This window comes from Camelus bactrianus, chromosome 6 (genome assembly GCF_048773025.1).
Source record: "Camelus bactrianus isolate YW-2024 breed Bactrian camel chromosome 6, ASM4877302v1, whole genome shotgun sequence".
Classification (NCBI taxonomy): Eukaryota; Metazoa; Chordata; class Mammalia; order Artiodactyla; family Camelidae; genus Camelus; species Camelus bactrianus.
Window position 1 is genome coordinate 41,420,818 of NC_133544.1, and position 22,368 is coordinate 41,443,185.

Below are 22,368 nucleotides of genomic sequence, written 5' to 3' on the forward strand. Positions count from 1 at the left end.
GTTTGTACAATAAACTGATTCTTTAAAAAACCACCAGCACCTCCACCAAAGTAAACAGGCAAGAAAGTCATTCATTAACTGAACTGCACATTACAATGGATAAAGTAAAAAGGACCACATGGGTATTTGACCTAAACTTGACAAACATTCTATTATTTTTTATAATCATTTTTATGAAATACACTATCAACATACATAGAAATAGAACTGTTCAATAATTTGAGTATTAGATGGCTAGCTTGAGGGCTCCATTTTCTCTACCGCTATGTAAACTGTTCTCTCAATTTAAAATTATAAAAAGGCACACCATACTCTGCTAGTAAGTTTTTAACTTGAAGAATGATTATATAATTACCTGAGTCATAAATCCTTCATTCTTAGTGTTTGTGTAACTGAAGTCAAGTTTTTAACAGCATCTTTAAATATAACATAATTTTAATTGATGTCCAATGATGATTTCCTATTTGTAATTTGTTAAAGCTTTAATTGCCACATAATATGAGAAAGAATTGTGTATAGGTAACAGAACTTTTGTTTTGAACATTTCTGACATCAACATCCCATACATCAGACACTCTTAGCCTGGTATCCATAGATACCTATATAGAGCCCATGGGTGAGCTTGGGAAATAAAGTCTCAAGTTTGAATATATGCAAAATTAGGCATGTTATGTGTGAATTTTTCTGAGAAGAGGGGAGGGTACAGACCTTAACATCCTCATTTCAAATAAATCAAGGAAACCAAGCCACATTTATTAGCAATTACTTTGAATCATAATCTATAGAAAAAAAAGGTTATGGATGTGCATGTACTATTTCAATTAACTACCACACAGCCTAATTACAGGAGGTAAAGAATAAAGACTTTCTGGAAGGAGGAATATAGATATAGAATACACACATCTATGTTAATTTAACAAGATGTTTATACTTACTAAAGAATTCAATGGACCATAGTAAATGTAGTCTCATAAAAGACAAGAATATATGTAGGAGAACTGAATCAAACAGATTTTATTAAACTTTTTAGGATGAGGAAAACAAATGATATAAAATAAGTCATAAGAAATGCTCTCTGGTACTACTATCTCAAACCACATTAAATGTTTTTACAAAATACACAGCAAATATGAAAAGCTTCAACATACTCTTCTTTTATAACTTCTGCTGCAATAAATGCAACATTAACAAACATACAGATTTCTTCTATACTTCTTAAAAGTAGAATTATTGAACTAATTTTTACAATGTTATTCATACATATTTTTATTCATATGCTTTTAATGAGATCATTGCCAATACATACATTATTTTCCTTAACTTTATTTTTACATTAAGCCAGTATCTGTCATGCAGCCATCAAAAACCTTACAGTAAATTACACAGGTTTGTAGTCCAATTTAGACTCTAGCTTCTTAGAATCAGCCACTTTTCTGACTGCTTTCATGAAGTCTTCCTGTACTACAAAATCATGATCAGCACGAATTGCAAACATACCTGTGGAAAATAAAACAACATGACTGCTATATATAATATGTAAATTATTTGTTTATTATAAGAAAACTAAGGGGGGAGCTGGGTGAAATATTATAAAATAAATAAGTTCTGGAGATGTAAAGTACAGCATTGTGGCTATACTTAATTATATTGCATTGTATATTTGAAAGTTGCTGAGACTAAATCTTAAAAGTTCTTATCACAAGAAAAAACAATTTTGTAACTATGTGTGATGATGGAATGTTAACTTATTGCAGTAGACTTATTGCAGTGATCTTTTGGCAATATATACAAATACCAAATCATTACATTGCACACCTGAACTAATATAATGTTATATGTAAATTATATCTCAATTTAAAAAAACTTTTAAGAAAACTAAATAATGTAACTGTGGAAGAACTCTGAAGAAGCCTAGATTTACTACTTCTCAGCCAGTAGTTCTAATTTGTCAAAAAACATTACCATTATTCAATTAATTTCCATAGCTACAGTGAGCATTATTTTCCAAACCAAAGGCTAGGAAACAGTTCGGTAGACTATAGCTCAGTGTAGACTGCAGCTCAGTGTAGACTGCATGCATAGCATGCACAAGGTCCTGGGTTCAATCCCCAGTACCTCCTTTAAATAAACAAACCAATTACCCCTTATCCCCCCCCCAAAACAAACAAACAAACAAAAAGCTGGAGAACAATGAGACAATTATCTGGATATTTAAAACTCCGCTTACACATTCCCTGTATCCACTGGCATCTTGAAAAAACAAAACCAAACCTAACTATCAACAAAACATACACATTTGAAGCAGTAGTTTCCTAACTGCGTAGGCAGCAATTCTCTGGAAGGAGGGAGTCCATGTACAGTTTGGGAAAACACAAAACACCGCCAATAATTTTGATAACTTTTCCTTGTTAATAAGCAAAGCTTAGAGAATGAGAATTAAAGAAAAGTCAACAGAAGTATCATTATTCACACAGGAAAATTTACTTATGTATATAACAAATTGATATTTTATATAATTTTCATATTCAAGCACCACAATTCAATTTTTTCTTTCAAGTTTAAAAGTTACCTGTCCAATATGACTTGACAAAGAGGTAAAAGGGATTTGTTGGTGGGGTTTTTTTGGACATTAGTTGTGTCATGGATATAAATCCCAGATTTTGAGGTAATTCTAATTTCATGATAAGCTAAAGATGGTAAATTATCACTATCTACTAATTAAATGAATCCTACTAACATTTTGATTGAGGATCTGCTTATACTGAATTTTCACTTACATAAAATGAGTGGGTTGCAAATAGAAAATTTCAAGGGTTATTTCCCATCTTCCCTTTCAAGATTTCTACATAAGGGGTCCTGGCAATAGCCACTCTATGTTGTCCTCAGAAATCAGAATAGAAATGACTAGTTTTTTTTTACAGTGAAGTCTTAAAACTAAATTAGGCAAGTTATTTTTCCAAACCTTGTGCATATTACAGTTTCCAAGTTACTATTTGGTGAATTAGTGAATCTGAGATACATTCTAATCCAAAAAGGATGGTAATCTCGGGATTTGAATAGAAGAAACACCTATAATTGAATCATCTAGTTTTTTAATTTATAGAAAGATATGTTAACAAAAAAGGCTTAAAGTCTAATAAAAAGAAAACTAAAGAATTTGACTATGTCTCTAAATGAGAATGTCCCACCCAGTTAAAAAGATTAAATTTTTAATCCGCACAGAAGGTATAGCTCTTTATTGGAAATAGCTAAAAATAAGTGGGGGGAAAAAGAGAATATCATAATTGGATGGCATCAACTTTAAGATTATGACATTGCTTTTGTTTGGATTCCAATTTCACTAAAGCAATCTTCTAATAATAATTTGGTCCAGTGTAGATTTTAGAATATGAATGTCATAAATTACTCCAGGCAGTTCAAGCCACATGACAGTTTACCTCTTACACTTTTATTTATTAATAAGTCTTTGTGAGCATGATTTACTCTGATTTCTACTGAGTTTCTAGACCTGCAGATCTTTGCTCCAGATACTGAGTCACAGTATACCCATGGAGATATTCCTATGGAGAAGCTATGACTAAGCAGCCTCTGTAAACATCGTCTGTTCAATTTACAAGAAATGTTAAAATAAGGCTAAAGGTGCTATGAAAGAAGGAAATCATATATAGTAATCCCTTAAAAAGAAACTTCATCTGCAACCTATGAAAGTCAGTAACTATAAAAACTACTGTAGAAGTTTTTTGTTTGTTTGTTTTATTGTAAGATTCTGTGTGGAGGACAAAGACTAAATGACTCTCTGCAGGGTTTTAAAGCGACTTGGTACCAGAAATAAAAATAGAGCACACAATCTATAGAGAAAATTATATTAAAAACATACTATATTTCACACAAGTTGCATGAACACAAAATGCATAAATCAATCTTTCAAAGCTTATTGCTGATAGACTAGCATCAGAAGACATGTCAACCATTTTGCAGCGGATAGCCCTGGTACGTGGTCCAGTCGGATTTCTGCCACAAGTGTGGCTGATAGTTCTGTAGAGTCACAGACTTACTTCAAGGGGCCAGTACGTTATCACATGCATGTCTTTTCACAATTCTACCCTAAAGCAAAGGAGTTAACATCCCCAAGGGGAAATCTCATCCAATGGAGGAAAAGAGCTGGTAAATAAATGCTCCAGTCTCCCATAACTCAGCCAGAGAATCCTGGAAAGTATTCTGTATGTTTCTCTGAGGTCTCATCAGAATCAAGCCCCTCTTGCCTACAACTGCCTTTCAATGGTGCACCCTCGTAATAGCTTTTCCTCCTCCCATCTCACTTGCCCTATTCTCTCCTACTTCTTGGAATCAATTTCCTAGAAAACAAGCAATCAAATCCTTGCAAAGCCCAGGCTCTGCTGTTGGAATAACACAAGCACATTTTTAGCAAATTAAACAAATCAAAACCAATAGTAAAAACTGTACTTTAAACCTTTACCTGCTTCAGTACAAACATTTCTCAGGTCTGCTCCATTAAAGCCATCTGAAAGCTTCACAATTGCTTCATAATCTGTTTAGGAAAAAATACTGGAAATTAGGAAAAAAAAAAAAACTTTTCTTGATTTATATACCCATATAGAAAATTTAACAGAAGAGCTTGGTTTGAATAGATCAGCTAGGCATCATCTCTGTTAACAGTTCACAATACTAACAACCCCAAATGATATATCTGTTAAGTAAATCAGCACCAAGCAGAAATAAACATCTTCTGAAACTTGAAAACCAAAAGGTATCAAGATCTGAAAGCATCTTTACCTGCTTCTACACAGAGAAAGTCATGCACATGTGAACTTCACATATCTGTCAAGCTATGACTTATTAAAACTGTAACCAAATATTTAAGTTGAATAAATCTAGAACATTCAAAATCAACCGTAACCACAATGGAATTTAATCATATAAGCCAAATATAAAATATACCAAAAATAGTCATCAGACATAATTTTACCTTTTGGAATTTTTAAATGCGAGAGCAAGCATTGGTTAGTTTTTCTGGTTTCCATGCAAATTCCAAGTGGTAAGGTCTCAGGTAACAGTTAATAGTTAAGTGATCTTTTTATCCATATTACAGACTTGAAATAAAGAGCTGTTAGTTTAGGGTAGCAGTTATGGACTTGATACAGAATAGAGAGAGAAGAGACAGCATAGGCTACTACAGTGTGAATAACTGTGGTAAGATGCCCTTTGTCAGGCAATCTAGACTATGTCAATCTCTATTTGAAATCATATAGATAATTCATTAACTAGTCTTAATTCAGGTTCAAGTTCACGTAAGCTTCTGGAGACCAGAGATTTCCAAGGTTAGCACAATAGCTGGCACCTAGCAAGAGCTCAGGATTAGAAGAAACCTATAAATTGACATCCTCAGTTCAGCTCAGTCTTTCCAGCTCAAAACTCTTTCACATGAGTAATGAGAAAGTTAGGCAATAATTAACTACTTGTAATTATTTTAGAACACTAACTTCTAAAGGGTTTTTAAAGCTGTCTAGCAATTAAACTAGATTTCCCTAGTCCAGAGGTCAGCAAACTTTTCTGCAAAGGGAAACAAAATATTTTAGCCTTTGTAGGCCATATGGTCTCTATCAAAATTACTCATTTCTGCTGTTGCAGTGGGAAAGCAGTCATAGACAATATATAAATGAATGGGAGTAGTTGTGCTACAACAAAACTTTATTTACAAAAACAGAAAGCAGATAGAATCTGGCCACAAGCCATGGAGTGTCCAGTATCTCACTTCTACAGGTAACTATTTTATAACTTCTCCTCTGTCCTCAAATCTCTAATAATACTTTCCCATCTTCAGTCTGAACTTGCTTCCTATTTCACTGTGAAAATAAAAGCATTCAGAAGAAAAATTCTACAAGTACCTACCATATTTGAGAACCTGTCATCATCACCATCTACCTATGCTGCCTTCCCTCCTATTCTCTTAAGTGAAAAGTCTATGCTTATAGACAAAACCAACTTCTCTTCAAGGAAATACATTATCAACTTCTATTTCTCTCCTAGATCATTCCTATCAACATTAGAAAAAGTGTTGTAGGTTCTTCCATCTTAAAGAAAGCTCCCCCAAATCCTCATCTCCATGTCTGCTGCAACTCCATTTCTTCTCTTCTCCCCTATCTAGAAGAACTCCTTGAAAGAGATGTTTAAACTCAAAGCCTCTCCGACTCATCTCTCTAATACTCATCTGAAGGAAGCTTTCACTCCTGCCACTCCAAAGAAATTGTTTTTGGTAAGGTCACCAATGATCTTCACATAGTAAATCCAAAGATCCAATCTCAGAACTCTTATCAGACCCACTGTCAGTATTTGATAGGGAATTAGTCCTTCATAACAATTTCTTCATTTATCTTCTAGGATACCACCAGCTCCTGGTTAACTTCTACCTCTATGACTATACCTCTTCAGTCTCCTTTGATGGTTCTTCCTCTCAATTTCTTAATATTGGAATTAGCTCAGTTTTTAAATTTCTTCTCAATCAATATTCACTTCCTTGGAAATCTCATCTAATCTCCAGACTAAAAACCATTTTTATGCAGATATTACCCCCATTTATCCCTCTAGCATAGACCACCCCAATGAACTATTGATGCATACAGAATTACTAGTCAACATCTTTATTTAGCTATCTAACTGGCATCTCAAATTTAGTATTGCCAGAATCAAATTCCTTACTGACCCTTTAAAACCTAATCTTTCCAGTTTTCCCTGATTTTAATTGATGGTAATTCCATCTTCCCAGTTGTGTGAGTCAAAAATCTAAGTCTTCCCTGGTTCTTCCCTTTAGCTCACACCCCATATCTGATTCATTAGCAAGTCCAGTCACCTCTATTTTCAAAATATGTTCAGAATCTCATTATTTTAAAAGACTTTCCTACCACCTTGAATCAAGCCACCATCCTCTTTTGCCTGGATTACTGAAATAACCTCCTAACTCATCTTCTTGTTTCTATCCTTGTCCCTCTACATGCAGCCAGAATGACCTTATTTAACATAAGTGAATTTTGAAATATTTACAGATGACATGATATAATGCCTAGAATTTGCTTTTTAAAACTCCAGAGAGAAGGTAGGAGGTGGTAGAGATTACATACAACACAAGGTTGGCCATGAGTTAATCACTGAAGCTGGGGTGGGGGGAGCATGAGTACCTGATAAGATTACACTTTCATCTCTACTTTTATGTATTTTTATAATTTTCTATAAAGCTAAAAATGGTAAAAAGATTGTATCACTCTTCTGCTCACAATCCTCCAATGACATCATATCACTAAAAATAAAAACCAAAGTTGCCCAACGATATCCTCAATAAAACTCTACACAACCTGATCTCCATTACTTCCATGATTTATTTCACTTGCTACTGTCCCACTGACTCGCCCACAAACACCTTGACGTCTTTGCTGCTCCTGGAATGTTCCAGGCATGCAAGTGCTTCAAGGCTGTCTTACTTGTTGTTACCTCTGCATGACTTTCCCTCAAATATCCATATCCAGTTCTTTAGCCTCTTAGGTCATTGCTTAAAGGTCACCTTGGTAAGGACTTCCCTGTGCTTCCCCATGCTTCATACATAATTCATAGCCTGCCTTCCATATTCACAGTTCTACATCCATGAATTCAGCCAACCCCAATTGTGTAGTACTATATAGTATTTACTACTGAAAAACATTCACATAAGTGGGCCCGCACAGTTCAGACTCATGCTGTTCAAGGTTCAACTACATATTTTACTTACTTCATCTGTTTTTCCTGACAAGAATGTAAATTCAGGAATTTGTCTGTTTTGTTCATTGCTATACCCTCAGCATTTAGAACAATTCCTCGCATACGGCAGATGCTCAATAACTATTAGCTGAATTTAAGACACTGTGTTTACTGAATTTAAAACCAGATTTGGTAGACTGTCAGTGATATTCAATAGCATTTTGCTTCATTTACCAAATGTAAACATATGGAAAACAGGTTATTTCCTTACCTATTTCACCATGCTTTGTAATGGGACCTGCATGGATTTTCAATATATCTAATCTTGCTTGTTCGTTTGGTAAATCAATATCTGAAAATAAGAAAATTGTAAGAAATCCTTTTACAGTCATATTTTGTGTTTTTTAATTAAAGTAGGGGGTGAGGAGGAGGTATGGGAAAAGAAAGATATATATACAAAGGGAAATGGACAGACAGCAGGCAAAGAAGCTTAACTCACGTATTTTTCTATCTAATCTTCCTGGACGAAGCAAAGCAGGATCCAGTGTATCTGGTCTGTTTGTAGCCATGATCATTTTAACTCTATGTAGAGTATCAAATCCATCCATTTGATTCAGTAACTAAGGACACATTTGTGAATAAAAATCAAAGGCAGATTTTATAAAACATTCCAACCATTAAAAATACATAGCACACAACTTTTATATGCCTAAGACCATGAAAAGTATTGCTTACAGATAGATATGTGATGTTTAGAATGATCATTTGATGGAATCACTTTTCCTCTCTCTTATATAAAGGATATATTTTCCATTCTTAAAGTTCCAAGATAGATTATTTAACTATGTAGATTTTTATAGCTATTACATAGTTTCAGCAATTCTGAAGGCATCCATCTAGTCAAGAATTATGAAACTAAACTCTGTAGATCTAATTTCCAATGTTCATTTTTTTGATACAATTACTTTTAAAAATAAAAATATTAAAAACTAATGCTTAAAGTGCTTATGGGGGGGTGGATATAGCTCAGTGGTAGAGGGCATGCTTAGCATGCACGAGATCCTGGGTTCAATCCCCAGTACCTCCATTAAAAAATAAATAAATAAAAAATAAAGTGCTTATGGTATGCCAGACATAAAAATTACATTAACTGGATAATGTAAATTATCCAGGATAACTGTACACAATGATTTTCTATAAATCTGGTAATAAATCCATTAAATATCTTCTCAAATAATTCTCTTATACATAGAAATACTGAGACACAACACATTTCTTTCGATTCCTGAAGTTTTCTTGAATAAATTTTGAAAAACATAACTGCACTCAACAAACTCTTTAAAGCAAAGCTAGCCTGACAATATGTCTATTTCTTTCCCAAAATGTTAGCTAATAACATATCAGTTACATGAATAAAACTAGTATCTGCATTGTTTTAAAAACCTCAATTTAAAGTTTCTAAGAGACTCTGCAACTAATTTTAAAATACTGTGTATTTTCTGAGCAGACTAGTGTAATTCATGAAAAGCAATTTTCAGATACCTCTATTAAGACAGAAATTGACAGTGCATACTTATGCTACCTATCTATAGAAGTTGAAAAATGTGTTTGGAATCTTGCCATCACTTTCACAGAATTTGGAGTGGGGAAAGGCTTTATACACATTTCAATATCCTATCATCCATATTCAATAATCAAAATTACTTTAGTTTCCTTTCATTCTTAGCAATAAAGCAAGACAGGAAAGTATTAGTAATTTTTAAAGCAGCCTCATACACAATTATAACTTATTTACTGTCACCAATTTTAATATGTTTGTCATTCATAAAATATCTTAATAAAACTAACACAAGATCACATTCACAATATAAGTACAATAAACAATTTAAATACTTAAATGGCTGGTCTGCTCAAAAAACCAGACTAGAACAGCCGTAAATCAAATGGAATTTTGTAGATAGACCTATTATTTTCTAGTACTCATTTTCTTACTAGAGATTGTGGTGGAGAAAAGTGTTCATTACTGTCAGTATTTTCAAATTTCCCACTTAGGCATATTCTTCATTTAAATCATTGTACATATTTTGGCCTTCAAATATCCACTGTTCACTTCTTTATTTTATAAACAGTGATTTCTTTATAAATCCCTTTTATGAAATATTACCTCCATTAAAGTTCTCTGAATCTCTCTATCAGCTGAAGTACCCTCAGAAAACCGACGACCACCTGAAATAATGATATGGAAACTCATATGCATTACTCTTTTCCTCTTTAAGCATCATTTAAGAAAACAATATGAATATGATAGCATCTGGGGTTTAAAACATTAATATGAAAATTAATTAGCAAGAATTATAATGAAAAAATTAGAATTGATTTTGATATAATGTTTCTCTTTCTCAATGTTAAAAGTTATTTATTAAAATTGGTTAAACTTTCTTAATTTTTTTGAAGTAACATTCAATTCATTTTGCTACTTCACACAATTTGCAATTAGAGGTGAAGAGAGGGGAAAAAACGTTCTTTTAGATTTAAAAAACATGTCCTAATACTGTCAAGAAAACCTTAAAATAAATTTTTAAAAGTGTTATTCTTACCAATAGCATCTATTTCATCCATAAAAATGATGCATGGCTGATGGTCCCTGGCATAATTAAACATCTCTCTGATCAAACGAGCACTTTCACCAATGTACTTGTCTACAATAGAACTAGATACAACCTGATTAAAGGAAAAACATTAAGGTAAACATAAGACAATTCAACTAAAATTTAATTTTAACAGCTAGAAAAAAAATTTTCCCTTTACCTTTAAGAAATTGCAATCCAGCTGGCTAGCAACAGCTCGTGCCAAGAGTGTTTTTCCTGTACCTAGGAGTGATAAAAGAAGTCCTAATTAAATGAAAAGTGAAACAAATTTTCAAAAACTTTTTAAGAATATAATCCTTGAACAGTAAATTTTGCAAAATGGAAGCTAAATGCTAAATAGAATTTCCATTTAAAATTCCAAAGCACTTCCACTCTCAATATTAAAATTTAAAACTTTATTCAAAATATCCCTTGTAATTTTATTTTACGCAAATCGAGTACATAACTTTAGGAATATATCAAACCATACTCAGAAATAGACAATGATGGAAACCTGTACATTAAAATCCGTTGGTCTATCCTGCAAACTAAATGGACCTTTACCTACATATGATGCTCTAATATCAAGTATTGGTTATTTGGAAACTATTGATTCAGTGGCTTATAAAAATCTTCCAAATACTAGCATTTTTCATTAGATGGTATCAAAAAAAAAATCACATTTGTTCATACCATCACCAATCTCATCTTGTATTAACATACTGGAAAGCTGTCAAGCTCACAGTACCAAATGTAAAGTTTTCAATAAATTAATTTTCACTTGAAAGCACAAATTTTATCACTGGTGACAGATGGTGTCAGTTGTCTACTTTAACATGATAGGCTAACTTCATTCATTTTTTAAGAATTGTGTGCCAATAATCAGTTTGAATAACCGATAACCAGACCGATAACAGTAGATTGTCTGTAAATCATCCTTTCAAGTAAAAGTGGTATTCTGTGAAAAGCAGCTAATTCAGCAGGCAACTCAAATAATTACACAAATGCTTCTCCTGGAGATTAACTATCCTATTTAGCATGCAACAGAAGTATTTTATATGTATTTTCGATTTCATCACAGAATACAAGATATTCAAAGATCGGGATTTAATAATATTAATCATTTTTACTGCTTTAACAAGAACATTTTTAAGTGAAACCGCCATTAAAAAAAAAATATGGAAAATGTGAGTGGCCAAGACGACAATGACTACCATACCATTTTGTGCCACTGACTTAATTGATTCATGCTGTGGCTGAGCAGTTTTACCCCCATTGCTTTGTGCCACCACCACAGATATTTGTTGCCTTTTTCATTGTGTTGACATCTTACTACTATGACCCTGTAGATTCCCTGAAAGTGGGACATACAGAGGTCTGTGAACCACAAAGGACCATTGATTAAGATCATATGGCATGTTAAGATACATATTCTGTGAGGCACAAAAGAACTAAGCATGCCTCAGAAACTAGTAGACACACATCTCTAATCCCCTCCTTACTCTGAACAGAATAGAGGTTGGAACTGCCCACATCAAACTCCCATCTTATTTTTCTATTACTTCATTCATTCATTTATAGTGCGGCAGACATAATTCAATACCAACCTGGTGGTCCATACAACAAACAGCCTTTTGGAGGTATTATTCCTACACGTTGGAATAATTCCGGGTTTGTAAGAGGTAATTCTATTACCTAGAAAAGAAGTTGCATGTTTTTTAAAAAGTTAGTAAAGATTTTGATTTACTTTCAAGTATTTTCAATAAAATATCAGCAGAGTTACATATACACATCATAATTTGTAACAGATCTAGAATTCTATGCTAAGTAAAACCATTTGTATTAGAGGTTTTTCTTCAGGTAGATGTACAGTATCTCTTAAATCTAAAAATCTTAAAACATTTTTAAATTAATTAATTAAAAAGCATGTGGTAACTTGAACTATTTACTTATCATTTATTATTTAACACATTTGATAAAATAATCACACACCTGACTAGAGTGATGATTGCATAAGCATATAATCTGTCAAAACACATTTGAACTGAAATTACACTACAAAAAAAATCAGTTAAGTGAAAAAAGAGGGGGGCAGGGTTTAGCTCAATGGTAGAGTGAGTGTTTAGCATGCACGAGGTCCTGGATTCAATTCCAGTGCCTTCAATCCCAGTGCCTCCGTTATAAATAAATAAATACACACACACATACATACATACATACACACAAACCTAATTACCTCCCCCACCCCAAAAAGGTAATGGCTTAGTAATAAGAATTATTCACATGTCTTAGGAATTACAACAGTGTTTTTAAAAAAAAGACCTATACTATTTTGCATTTGGGAATACAACATAAAGTGGGGAACTTCAGTAAGTTATAACTGCCACTGAGAGAAATGGTACATAAAATTTCCTTATGTTGGTGTTTTGTCATAGCAGTCTTAAGAAAAACCACAAATTCTGCTCTCAATGTTGTAAGACTGATTCAAAGAAAGAAAAGTGGAGAATAGAAAAAGTGAGGATTTGACTGCCTAACTTAAACTGTTTACAGTACCAGTAACTTTAGAGATAAACTTCTATTGAATAGTTGTGTCTGTAAGGTATGATTAAGACACTCCAAAAGTGTAAGAAATTAATATTCTCAAGTGTCTGCAGATGGAAAGGGGTATTGCGTGTCCGTGTGTGTTGTGTGTATGTGTGTGTGTGTGTTTTTTAAGTGCTGAGTAGTTATAGCAACATTTGATACAGGAGTTGAGAGAAGTGAGTGAAGGCTGAAGAAAGAAGGAAAAGCTTACAATTAAGCTGTACAGAAAGATGAAAAGCTCTATGTGTGTTTTGTGTGTGTGTGTGTGTGTGTGTGTGTGAGAGAGAGATTCATCCTGCTCCTATAGTTGATGCAGCAAATCACTGTAAAAAACTTCACTGTTCCATGAAGTACTTTTCTTCCTCTTTCATTAACTATGAAGTGAAAAAAATAGACTTTCATTTACACTTAGGCCAGTGCTTCCTCAAGTATGGGTAAAAAATAACAGGGTTTCATAATCACATGGAATGCTTGTTTAAATGCTAATTCCTGTGCCTCACCCCCAATCTGCTACATCAAACCCATACAGAGGGCCTAGGAAACTATATCTTTAATAAGAGTTCCAGAAAATGTAATGCACTGAAATGTGAAAACCACTGTTTAGAGCTTAAATCAGATAATGTAAGTCATTCCAACTAACCAAGTTCATTCCTGAATATTTCCATCCAAAATTAGGATGAAATCAATAGGACAATGTAATTTGCCTAAAAGAGAATTGTTAAGAAGCCATCTGTGCTGTGAAGCAAGGCAATCCTGATTTGATTCTTCACCTAAGAACTTAAAAAGTTAAAGCCATCCTAAAGTCAGTATTTTTCTTAAACGATAGCAAACAGCTTTATCAAGGTAAAATATTTAAGGCATGGATAACTTACTCTATTAATAGGGTAATGGGAAATTAGTAAGGTTATGTGAAAAACTACATTACACATGCTACCCAAATGTGCTCTGACCCAAGTAACCAACCATGCTAATCAAAACAACAGATGGCCTGATCATTGGTTTATATTATTCTTAGGGTTTTTTTTTTCTTCTTTGTCACAAAAAGAGCAGGACTTTTCTAACTCCAAATAAACAAAAACCCTTAGTTTTCATAGCTAGTTCAGTGCTATTCTCTTGGCAAAAATATTAAATATATAGTATTCAATAACCACTATTTGGACAAAATAACTTTACATCCTCTTGCTCCCTTCAGGCATTTTAAACCCAGTACTATTTGTTAGTAAGTTCAGAGGACAAAGCATACACAACCAACCTCTCTTAATTCCCGGATCTGTTCTGACAGCCCTCCAATCTCAGAATAAGAAACATTCCCGGGGTCCTCGTGAGACATGTTGTAAACCAGTGGATCCACCTCTCTTGGCAAATACCTGGAATGATAAGGTATGTATTTTTCTTTTAAAAGATGTATTTTCTCTCAGCCTACAAATAGAGTATAAATGATTTGCTTCTGTAAGTTCCTGTAGGTGATCTCATAAAACCATGTTTAAATTAATTTGAAATTAGTAAAATGAGGGGGGGAGAGTATGGCTCAAGTGGTAGAGAGCATGCTTAGCATGCATGAGGTCCTGGGTTCAATTCCCAGCTCCCTAAAAATAAAGAAAGAAAAAGAAAGAAATAAACCTAATTATCCCCTCAAAAAAACAAAAACAAAAAAACCCCAAACAAACAAACAAAAACAACCAGACAAAAACAAACGAAAAAGTCTAAAATTAGTAAAATGGAAAAAGTGGCAAAATATTCAGTAATTTCAACAAGAATATACTTTGGATAAAATTTTCCCCCTGTGAAAATAAAAAACTAAACAGAGTAAGAAACCTACCTCATGATAGTTAGTGTAGTCATATCCAAAGCAACTCTTGTTCCTGGCTTCAGCTTGCTTTTATCAAGCTAATTTTGTTAAGAAAAAAAAAGTGTTACATAAACACTTGAAAAGGGGAATAACACTCTAACAACAGCATATTCAGAAGGCAAATAATCATTTTTACCCTTCAGAGAGAACACTAATTAATAGTAGATTATAAACACCATGTCAACAGAAAGTCTTTTAAAAGTAGTAACTCAAAGTTGTTTCCATCTGCCCCTTAAAAGAGTACCCTTTTGTGTAACCTCAGTGTGAAATGTGAAATCACTAATACACAAAGTCTGACTTGTCAAGGGCCTTGTTTTTAAAGAAGGAATGGACCACAGTATTTTACTTTCAAAAACTCATTATATAACATAGTTTTGCTCATTACTTTGATTTAAGCACTGTAGTACAGTGACTTCAGCAACTGGTACCAAAGCATTTATACAGGAATCTGTTAGTGAACATTTTGGGGGAAGGAAAGGGAAGCATCTTAAGGTGTGCTCATCATATTTATTTTAAAACTACAGCTTTTGGGAAGAATGTGTTATGTGATCATACAAGTTAAGGGAGGAAAAATCCCCTCTGAGATTTTTATTAAAATGTTACGGAACAAACAAAAAATCCAGCAACCATCACTCATCCCTTTGCTACATGCCAGACACTGCCAGACATTATGGTAAATACATTATATATATATCAGGTTGAATCACACTAAACAATTTACTGGCATACTTAGGCAGTGTAACTTGGTTGGGTAAAATTGGAACAGAATTTATCCAATAGATTCAAATCACAGGCTGTTACTTTTCAAACATAAAGGTTACCTTTTGATAGTTTGAAAAACTGCTTGCCAATACAATTTCAGAATCATACAAATTACTGAACACTTTTCACAGGATTTTGCAAAGAGCTCTTAGTTTAGGATTTAGTGCCAATTAAAATGAAGTGGAGGCAGGCAAAATACTAGATTTAATATAATGGATTAAGCTTAAAAAAAAATGCCAGAAATAGCAGTTCCCCTTTATCCATGTTTTGTTACCTGAGGTCTGAAAATATTACATGGAAAATTTCAGAAGTAAACAATTCATAAGTTTTAAGTTTTGTGTTATTCTCAGTAGTGTGATGAAAGTTATGTCCTTGAGACATGAATCATCCCTTTGTCCAGCGTATCCCTCCCGCTAGTCACTTAGTAGCCCTCTTGGTTATCAAATTCACTATCTTGGAATCCTGTGGCCAGTAATCCTTACTTTACTTAATAATGGCCCCAAAGCACAAGAGTAGAGATAGCGGCCATTTGGATATGCCAAACAGAAGCTGCACAGTGCTTCCTTGAAGTGAAAAGGTGAAAGTTCTCAACTTAATAAAGAAACAATAAAAAAACATATGCTGAGATCTACAGTAAGAACAAATCTATCCCTGAAATTGTGAAGAGGGAGAAAGAAAACTGCTTGTTTTGCTGTTGCAACTCAAACTGCAAGAATATGGTCACAGTGTGTGATTAATGCTGAGTTAAGATGGAAGAGACATTAAAATTTGTATAATATATTTTGAGAGAGATCACATTTACATGATTCTTGTAACAGTATATTTTTTAAAAACTGTTCTATTTTATTATTATTGTTAACCTCTTTCTGTGTATAATTTTTAAATTAAACTTTATCATAGGCATGTATGTATAGGAAAGAACATAGTATACATATCCCTACAGATAAGGAGGAACTACTATATACTTGAAAAATAGCTAAACAGTGATCAATATGAAGCCATTTCTACACTTGTATCTATAGGGAATATATACTCTGGCTTTTCTAATATTTTCCAGTTTTTAAATACTCTCCTGCCATCACACAACCACGAAATATCTTAGAAATGCCAACTTCTGGCATCCAAAGAGCCCTGAAAGGGACATAGAAATCCTTTGCTGGATTAGGCATAATAAAATTTTGATTTAGAAAATGTCAACCCACTTACAGGCTAAGAAAAAAATCTTAAGATTGAATTCAGTTTCTGGGTTAATTCCATTCTATAGCACTGTTGTATCAATGTTTTAAAACGTGAACCTGATATAACAAATATTCAGAGAAAGCTCTTTAAATGAGTTTACAAGAACTCACTAAAGGCACTTCCCAAAGAAAAAGGTAGTACCTAAATTGGCTTCAGAGGCCACAAAACGATCTAAAGCCATTTGTCAGCGTTTTTGATGACTACAAAATAAAATTTGGAGTTACTTCAATTTGCCTACTCTAATCTAAATGAAATCATACAAAATCAATTTAAGCTATAAAGTCTATAAGTAACATTTCCGAATGTTTAAATATAAAATATAATTTATAAGGTCTAGTACTTTTAAGTCCTCTTCAAAACAGACATTAAAAATAAAATGATGTGATATATTTTCCAGTTCTAAAATTCTTTGATTTCTCAGTGTTTAGAGCTGACTGAGGCAATGCAATAAAGTAGAAAGTAGAGAATACCAGGAGTCAAACACATGGTTTAAGTTCAGGCTTTGCTAATAATTAGCTATACCTGAACAAGTCACCTTTGGGAGTTACGGGCATAATGTCTGACTTGCTTAACTCAAGAGTTAAATAACTTATATGAAAGTACTTTTGGCAATTATAAAGTACTGTACAAATGTAAAACGTTACCTGTCGACGACAACCCACAACATATCTTGGTCCATTTGTAGCTTTAACAATGACTAGAGGAAGAAAATGAAAAATTAATTGAAAAATAAATATACCCAAATTGATGGCACTTTGAGTTTTACTTGTTAAGACAACAGTTGAAAGAAAACAGTCTATGCAAGAATATCATCCACCTTCATCATAGACATTAAATAATAAGCATTTCAAAATTTGGTGGTGGGAGGGAGAGGAGTCTGCTTCTTCTTTACTAATTAACAACCTAATACACTTACATTTTTCTTCAGTTAATTGCTTAAGTACTTCACCCACAATCTAAGGGGGAAAAAAAAAGCATTACTTGTTGCCAACAGCTAAAAAATAAAGCAAATTACCATTACCCTCACAAACTTCATTACCTACCTGCCCAACACTTTGTAGGGCCTTCAGATCATTTTCAGACTTTTCATACTGCTTGGTAAGTTCTTTTAATTGTTCCCTTACTGAAATAATATAATTTGAACATTTTAAATTAAATAGTCTTAAAGAGTTTAAGTCACTAAGTTTAAGCCTATTTCACTTTACATATATTTTGTATCAAACCGCAAAAAAAAAATGCCGTTTGTAGATGGCATGTTTAAAAATGAAATGTTTCTGTGAAAGCACCATATTTTTATTTTCTTGATCGGTAATACTTGTTTGAGCACATTTTAGGTTACATTCTTAACAGATATTAACACTGACACCTCCGGATTTGAGATTACAAACCCGAATGATAAACCAGTTAGATCCTTCCCCACTTCTTCACCTACCCACATGGATTGCTACTCTCTGGCTTTCTAACCAAAATAAAGTCAACAGGCACAGTACTCCACAGAATGCTATGGTTAAGGTCTTCCTTCATTTAATTAAACCACTCAGGCTTTTCAGTGACGGTGCACTAAGAAAAAATTTAAGTACTCTCAGTTCTGGAAGTAAGGGAAACTTCTGTGTGTCTGACAGAGTACAACTCAAAACACTAGGAAAGAAGAGAACCATTAACGACCAATGGACCTCTCTCTCTCTTAAGCTCCGCGTTCGGCTTTCCAGTCCACTAACAACTCAACCCCCGAGCCTCCTCTCTTCCTTGAGCTTCCTCGACTCAAGTCTCAAGTCGCGTTCCGGGTCCTGGGACTCCACCAACACTGCACTCCTTGCACCTCAACCTGGGAAACATCCCTGACCCACTTCTTCCCCACTCTTCCTCTGGTCATCTTTCACTTCCATCTCAGAACTGGGGATGTTCCCTCTGTCACCTGGACCAGACTGGGCCATTTCCACCCAGGAAGAGGCTCTGCCTCCCAAGCTCTGGGCGGGATGACAAAGCGCCTTGTCCCTGGACCGAGGCCTTTTCATCCCGGGGCTCAGTCGCAGAGCTCGGCCAAAGGCCTCGGCTTTGGCAGAGACAGAAGCGGGTCCAGGCATGAGATTATGTGGAAATAAAGATGCACTTACACTCCTTGAGACGACCGTCGATCTCCTTGTGCTCCAGCAGCTTCTTGCGGTAGTCCTGAAGCGCCTTATCTCTAGGGTCCGCCATGATGAGAAGCCGTCGCTCATAGGGGATGCCGGGAATGGCCATGGCCGCCTGGGCGGGGGAAGGGGCGGGGCGAGGGAGAAAGAGCCTCCCTGGAAGGCGGGTTCGCAGACGACCCCGCCCCTTCCGGTTGGCTCCTTCTGTGTACTCCTCTGTACTCTACTCCCAACTTCTGCACCTCGGTGCACAAGGGCGTCTGCGTGCACCGAAGGAGGCCTCCGACTACACCGACCCCTGCAGGTCGGCCTGAGGGAAGCAGGGCGCTGATACCCTGGTTGTCCCCTGAGTGGCCTTGGTAATATTCTTAAGTCACTGCTGTCCTGGAACCACAAAAGACTTTGTAATAAACTGAGATGGGAGTGAAATAGGGAACGTACATACCTCCCTAAATAGCTCTGACGGCTTATCCGTATGACACAGATAGCCTATTGGTATAATACAATACTATCCAGGAGCTCCAGGTACAGAAGGAGTAGGCTGTATATTTATTTATTCATTCAGTGAATAAGGTACTAGGGATTCGACCTGGTGGAGAGATAAAAAATAATAATTTCAAAGTAATAAATACTATACTATAATGGAAATAAAACATGGTGTGTTATAGAGTAAGGTGAGTAGAACTAATTTAGGGCAGATATCTGAGATAAGGATCCAGGCATGCAACAGACTGGACAAAAACCTTCCAAACAGAGGAAACGGCAAATGCAAAGATCTTAAGGTGAAAAAGAGTTTGGCTCCCTTCTTGGAACAGAAAGGAGGCCAATGAAACCGGAAAAGTATGGGTTGTAGAGATGAGAGACACAAGATAAAGATGCTAAAGTAGGCTGAGTAAGGAACATGAAGTCTGACTGAATTGTCTTTAAGGTTTCTGTGCTTTGGGGCAGATTACTTAATCTCTCAAAATCTCTGTTAAATGAGCATAAAATGTGTACCTATCTCATACGGATATCATAAGTATTAAATAAGATATTGTGCCTGCAAGCTATTAACACAGCTGGTACATAGTAAGTATTCAATAGTGTTATTTTAAACTATTTACTTTAGGGGTTGTAATGACTTCAATTTTTGCAGTGCAGGTCTGCATTGCTGTACCTCTTCCCAGCATTACTTCCAGGGAGAATTTATTGTTGTTCCAACAGAATCAGTCACACTTCCCCAGACAAGCCCCATTTGATCTCATCTTAACTAGGTACCATGGATGTTTGAGTTTAAATAGGTATACTATATATGTATTATATATATATAACATATATAGTCCAAATTTAAGTGAATTAAGTTACTAAAACTTTATTAGGAAATCTAAAATATTAGGAAATGTAAAAGATGCCTTCAAATTTATTTGGAAAAAATCTTATGGGTATTGTGTGAATATTCTATTCCATTTTTTTCTAAATATAACTGGGAATTGCAATAACAATAACAAGGAAGGTGGATTAAGCAGGGTTTGTCCCTTCTCCCACTCATTTGCAACTATTCCAGTCAAACTAGTCCATCCATACCAGAATATATCATCTTTGACAACAAGAAATAAAAGAGAATGAGGCAGAGAAAAAAAGACAGCTCAGTTTGGTTCAATTCAATAAATATAAGCACTTACCAGTGTGTGTGCTTATAAAACACACCAATATTTTAAACTTCCTTTACCCTTGTTCTCTCACCCATCTGGCAAAATTCCAACTTCAGCTGAACCTCTTATCTATTTTCCCCATGCCTGCAACAAAATAGCCCTGTTCCTTTTTTATGTGCACCTCTAAGACTGTATCCCTTTCCATTGTAAAATGTAGCTTAATTGGTAGTTATACATCATTCATAAGTGTGCTTAAATGTGTCAGTGTGATTAAATGTGTCTTTTGCCCGTAGTAGATTATAAGCTCTAGGAAAACAAGAACTGTGACTATTTCTTGCTCATTATTGCAGCCCGAGAGGATGATTTTATATATATATATATATATATATATATATATATATATATATATATATATATATATATATATATATTTTGCATATAAACTATGCATTAGTTTATGCATATATATATATATGCATAAACTAATGAATGGATTTGTGAATATGTTAGACATGCTGATAGGTAAGCAGAGATACAAAAAGGCTAAGAAATGTTATCAGTTCTCAAGTAACTTAAAATATTGTAGAGTAGAGAAGTGAGGTGAGAAGCTAGGGTATATCTTAGTTTCAGAGGGGGTGGTCATCAAAAGTGATGTCATAACAAACAGTGATGAGATATATTTAAATCTTCAAAAAATTATTTAAGGATAGTCGCCTAACCTACTTACCTATAATGTAGCATCGATGGGTGGTGTGGTTTTAAAATATGTACACAATTTTTTTAATACTTCCCGCTTCAAGAAGTGGAGCCTAATTTCCCTCCCCTGGATCTAGCGACTTGTTGGACAAATAGAATAAAGTGGAAGTGACAGTACACAACCACTGAGACTAGGTCATAATAGGCACTGGGTTTTCTTACTCTCCCTTGGATCACTCCCCCTGGGGGAAGCCACTGTCATGCCAAAAGGATACATCAGCAAATCTATGGAGAGACCCATGTGGCAAGGAATAGACAGCAAGGAACTGAGGCCAGTAGCCAAGTGAGTGAGCCATCTTAGAAGCAGAGTCCCCAGCCCTAGGCAAGCCTTCAGATGACGGAAGCTCTAGTCTTAATTGCAACATCATGAGAGACTGAGTCACACAACCCAGTTCAGCTGTTCCTCAACTGCTGGCCCACAAAAACTGTGAGATAATAAATGTTTGTTGTCTTAATCCATTTAGTTTTGTGGTAATTTGTGACGTGGTGATAAGTAATACCAAAGGAACTAATAGTTTTCTAGAGAGAAACTGGGAAACAGTACTAGATAGGCAAGTAGCAACTAGTTTTGCTCATGCATCACCTATAACACTTGAATTTTCAGAAATTTGTCATTCCAAATATCTATCCCTAAATACTTACCAGAATGCAGTCAATTGTCTATGACTAAACAGTAAAATGTTGAGGTAGGAATAGAAGCTAGAATTCCTAGGCTTCTGGGAAATACTCTTCTTGAATCAAAGTAATAGATAAAGTTTTTTTTTTAGGCACTACTAGGCTTAGACTGATAAAGAGGAGTCTGCTGTCTTGTTCTATTCTACCCCTGAGTCTCATTCTCCAATCTTAAACATGTTTCTTTTATACTTACCTCTATATTTCTAAGTAATATGCTTACGCTGCTATTTCTTGATAGATCGATTTTAGGATTTATCTTTTGACTTCCTAATGAGAAAGATAAAGATTCAGCACCTTTATATGACTCCAGATCCTCACTTTCCCCATCCATCCCCCAAATACAATATATACAAGTTTTGGTTAAATGT

At 34.6% G+C, this 22,368-nt stretch overlaps 1 protein-coding gene across 2 annotated transcripts; it reads right to left on the reverse strand.

Moving 5' to 3' along the window:
• Positions 1–988: 988 nt before the first annotated feature.
• On the reverse strand, positions 989–19,078 carry PSMC6 (proteasome 26S subunit, ATPase 6). 2 transcript variants are annotated; one of them, XM_010962158.3, is made up of 14 exons: positions 18,921–19,078; positions 17,850–17,929; positions 17,723–17,762; positions 17,451–17,503; positions 14,776–14,843; positions 14,209–14,323; positions 11,981–12,068; positions 10,555–10,616; positions 10,344–10,467; positions 9,911–9,972; positions 8,246–8,366; positions 8,018–8,098; positions 4,478–4,549; positions 989–1,497 (listed from the first exon to the last, which is right to left on the reverse strand). In XM_010962158.3, the coding sequence occupies exons 1-14, from the start codon at positions 19,045–19,047 to the stop codon at positions 1,379–1,381; spliced, it is 1,212 nt and encodes a 403-aa protein (XP_010960460.1). In that variant the 5' UTR covers positions 19,048–19,078; the 3' UTR covers positions 989–1,378. The 2 variants fall into 2 exon arrangements, with proteins under 2 accessions (XP_010960460.1, XP_045377986.1); XM_045522030.1 differs by lacking the exons at positions 17,723–17,762; positions 17,850–17,929 and having other exon boundaries at positions 18,921–19,035.
• Positions 19,079–22,368: the final 3,290 nt, after the last annotated feature.

What these genes read in the sequence shown, in the direction of transcription:
- PSMC6 (XM_010962158.3), bottom strand. Translation starts at nt 19,047, where the DNA reads ATGGCCATTCCCGGCATCCCCTATGAGCGACGGCTTCTCATCATGGCG. An exon ending in ACTACACTAACTATCATGAG is followed by an intron (nt 14,324 to 14,775) that starts GTAGGTTTCTTA and finishes TTATCATTCCAG; the next exon opens with GTATTTGCCAAGAGAGGTGG. An exon ending in AAGATTAGATAGAAAAATAC is followed by an intron (nt 8,099 to 8,245) that starts GTGAGTTAAGCT and finishes TCTTATTTTCAG; the next exon opens with ATATTGATTTACCAAACGAA.